The sequence below is a fragment of the Nestor notabilis genome, unplaced genomic scaffold, assembly GCF_000696875.1.
Source record: "Nestor notabilis isolate BGI_N333 unplaced genomic scaffold, ASM69687v1 scaffold20318, whole genome shotgun sequence".
Classification (NCBI taxonomy): domain Eukaryota; kingdom Metazoa; phylum Chordata; class Aves; order Psittaciformes; family Psittacidae; genus Nestor; species Nestor notabilis.
In genome coordinates, this window is record NW_009939865.1 from 6,803 (window position 1) to 9,429 (window position 2,627).

At 60.3% G+C, this 2,627-nt stretch overlaps 1 protein-coding gene across 1 annotated transcript in view; it reads left to right on the plus strand.

Annotated features, from left to right (window-relative positions):
• The window catches only part of VIL1 (villin 1), a 5,756-nt gene extending 3,663 nt beyond the window's left edge, over window positions 1-2,093 (plus strand). Inside the window, exons 13-20 of the mRNA XM_010020092.1 lie at window positions 1-119; window positions 200-379; window positions 485-630; window positions 737-881; window positions 1,201-1,389; window positions 1,522-1,590; window positions 1,759-1,896; window positions 1,980-2,093. Of these exons, the coding sequence (XP_010018394.1) occupies window positions 1-119; window positions 200-379; window positions 485-630; window positions 737-881; window positions 1,201-1,389; window positions 1,522-1,590; window positions 1,759-1,896; window positions 1,980-2,093 (1,100 nt within the window). The remainder of the gene's footprint in view (window positions 120-199; window positions 380-484; window positions 631-736; window positions 882-1,200; window positions 1,390-1,521; window positions 1,591-1,758; window positions 1,897-1,979) is intronic.
• The last annotated feature ends 534 nt before the right edge of the window (window positions 2,094-2,627 follow it).

Sequence of the window (2,627 nt, forward strand, 5' to 3'; positions counted from 1 at the left end):
ACCAAGCCGTCATCCTGGACCAGAAGTACAACAACGAGCCCGTGCAGGTCCGCGTCACCATGGGCAAGGAGCCGGCCCACCTGATGGCCATCTTCAAGGGCAAGATGGTGGTGTATGCGGTGAGCAGGGGTGCCGGGGTGGGGAGCAGTGAGCCTGTGGCACTGGTGGTGACCTCCCCTTCCTGTCCCCGTCCCTCCAGGGTGGCACATCGCGGTCGGGCAGCACAGAGCCCACACCCTCCACCCGCCTCTTCCACGTCCATGGCACCAATGAGTACAACACCAAGGCCTTCGAGGTGCCCGTCCGCGCCTCCTCCCTCAACTCCAACGATGTCTTTGTGCTCAAGACCCCCGGCTGCTGCTACCTCTGGTATGGGAAGGTGCGTACAGCCAGACTCTGTGGGGGTGCTGCTGGCCTAAGGGACGTGTCTGTGTCTTCTTCCTTGGCTGGGGCCGGTGATGGAGCAGCTGTGCTTGTGTGGCAGGGCTGCAGCGGGGATGAGCGTGAGATGGGCAAGACAGTGGCCGACATCATCTCCAAGTCAGAGAAGCTGGTGATCGCAGAGGGACAGGAGCCACCCGAGTTCTGGCTGACCCTGGGGGGCAAGTCTCAGTATGCCAACAGCAAGAGGTACCAGCTGTGTGCCCAGGGGTCCCTTATCCCTACCCACCCTTGGGGGTAAGATGGGCCACCAGTCCCCAAGCAGTGTGAGCCCTACTATGCTGGCCCCTGTCAGGTTGCAGGAAGAGAACCCCTCTGTGCCCCCCCGCCTCTTTGAGTGCTCCAACAAGACAGGCACTTTCTTGGCCACGGAGATCGTAGACTTCACCCAGGATGACCTGGAGGAGAATGATGTTTACGTGCTAGACACGTGGGACCAGGTGAGCTGGGGGGACATGAGGTGTGGGGGCACCTTTGATCCCACAAGCTGATGGCCCCAGGGTGGGTGCAGGACCTGCAGCAGCCAGAGGCGGTGGGATGGGAGGCTAGAAACCCCCATGGCCCTGTCCCTGCTCTATTTTTAACTAGCCCTTGCTGGAAGAGGAAAATGCTTTCCATCCCCTTCCTCCAGAGTTAGCTGAGATAGGCTCCCAGTGCCCTTCCCTGCGGGCAAATCCTGTGTAACCCCAGCCATGGGTCAGGCATGGCCCCAGAGGGCCCCATCTCACCCCAGTGGTGGACACAGTGTCCTCATTCCAGGTTTTCTTCTGGATTGGGAAAGATGCCAATGAGTCGGAGAAGGAGGCGGCAGCAGTGATGGTGCAGGAGTACCTGCGGAGCCACCCCAGCGGGCGTGATCTTGACACCCCCATCATCGTGGTGAAGCAGGGCTACGAGCCCCCCACCTTCACTGGCTGGTTTGTGGCCTGGGACCCTCTCAACTGGGCTGTGAGTCACAGAGGGGGTCTGGAAAGACCGGGGGGACCTTTGCAGATGAGCTCTGGAAGCCAGCACTGCCAGGGTGCAGGCAGCAGCTTGCCTGATCCTTGCCCAGGGCTGAGCTCTTTTGTCCCCTACCAGGACAAGAAATCCTACGAGGAGCTGAGAGCCGAGCTGGGGGATGAGAGCAGCCTTGGGCAGCTCACCTCAGTAAGTGGCACAGGGAGAGGGGTGGGAAGGGGTGCAGAAAGTCCCTCATCCTCTTACCAAGTGGCACAAAGAGCTGCAAGGACAAGTCCTTGGGTGATGGGACATCTAACCAGACTGGTGCCTCTGCCCATGGGGCTGCCCTGATGTGCCCTCTTCCCCACCACCCAGGCGCTCACATCCAGGCAAGAGGTATTCACCGCCACCACCACCCTCCTCCCCGAGAAACTGGAGATCTTCCCCCTGGATGTGCTGGTGAACACCGCAGCCGAGGACCTGCCACGGGGTGTGGATCCCAGCAGGAAGGAGGTGAGACATGGCTGGGGTCTGCTGGGGGGGGACGACCGGTGGAGCCCCCCAGCCTCAGCTCAGCCTCCTCTCTCCTCCCCCAGTGCCACCTCTCTGATGAGAACTTCCAGGCTGTTTTCGGCATGAGCCGCTCTGCCTTCGGCAGCCTGCCCTTGTGGAAACAACAGACGCTCAAGAAGGACAAAGGACTCTTCTAGGGCAGAGTCTGGGCACAGGGACAACCCCAGTTTGTTATTTGTATTAAATAAAACAGATTTGGAGAGCAGGGCTGTGTGTACCCCTGGGCTTAGCCCAGCTGTGGGGCTTATTGGGCAAAGAGGTGGCACTCAGGGGGACAGAGGTCTTGACTGGGCGCCGAGGCAGTGAAGGGAAGGACCCTCAGCTCCTTTTCCCTGGGTCCCTCCTTTACCCCTTGCACTTGGAGGCAACCCACAAGCTGTTGCTAACCCAGGTTCCCCTAGGGAGTCAGGGCTGCCCCATCCCACCCCGGTGGCAGCAGCTCAGGGCTAAAGGTCTGGTATAGAGCTGGAGCCGCTCCCTGCGCTGTCACGTGAACCTCAGTAAATAAATGCTGGACCAAAGGTAAGAGCAACAAGCGACAGGCTGAGGGGATGGCATGTGTGTGGGGACAGACACCAGGGATTACCTGTGTGTCCTTGCCCTGGGAGGGAAGGAGGGCATCTTCCTTCTTCGGATCCACAGGAAGCCAGAGAGGCAGTGGGGGGGGTCCT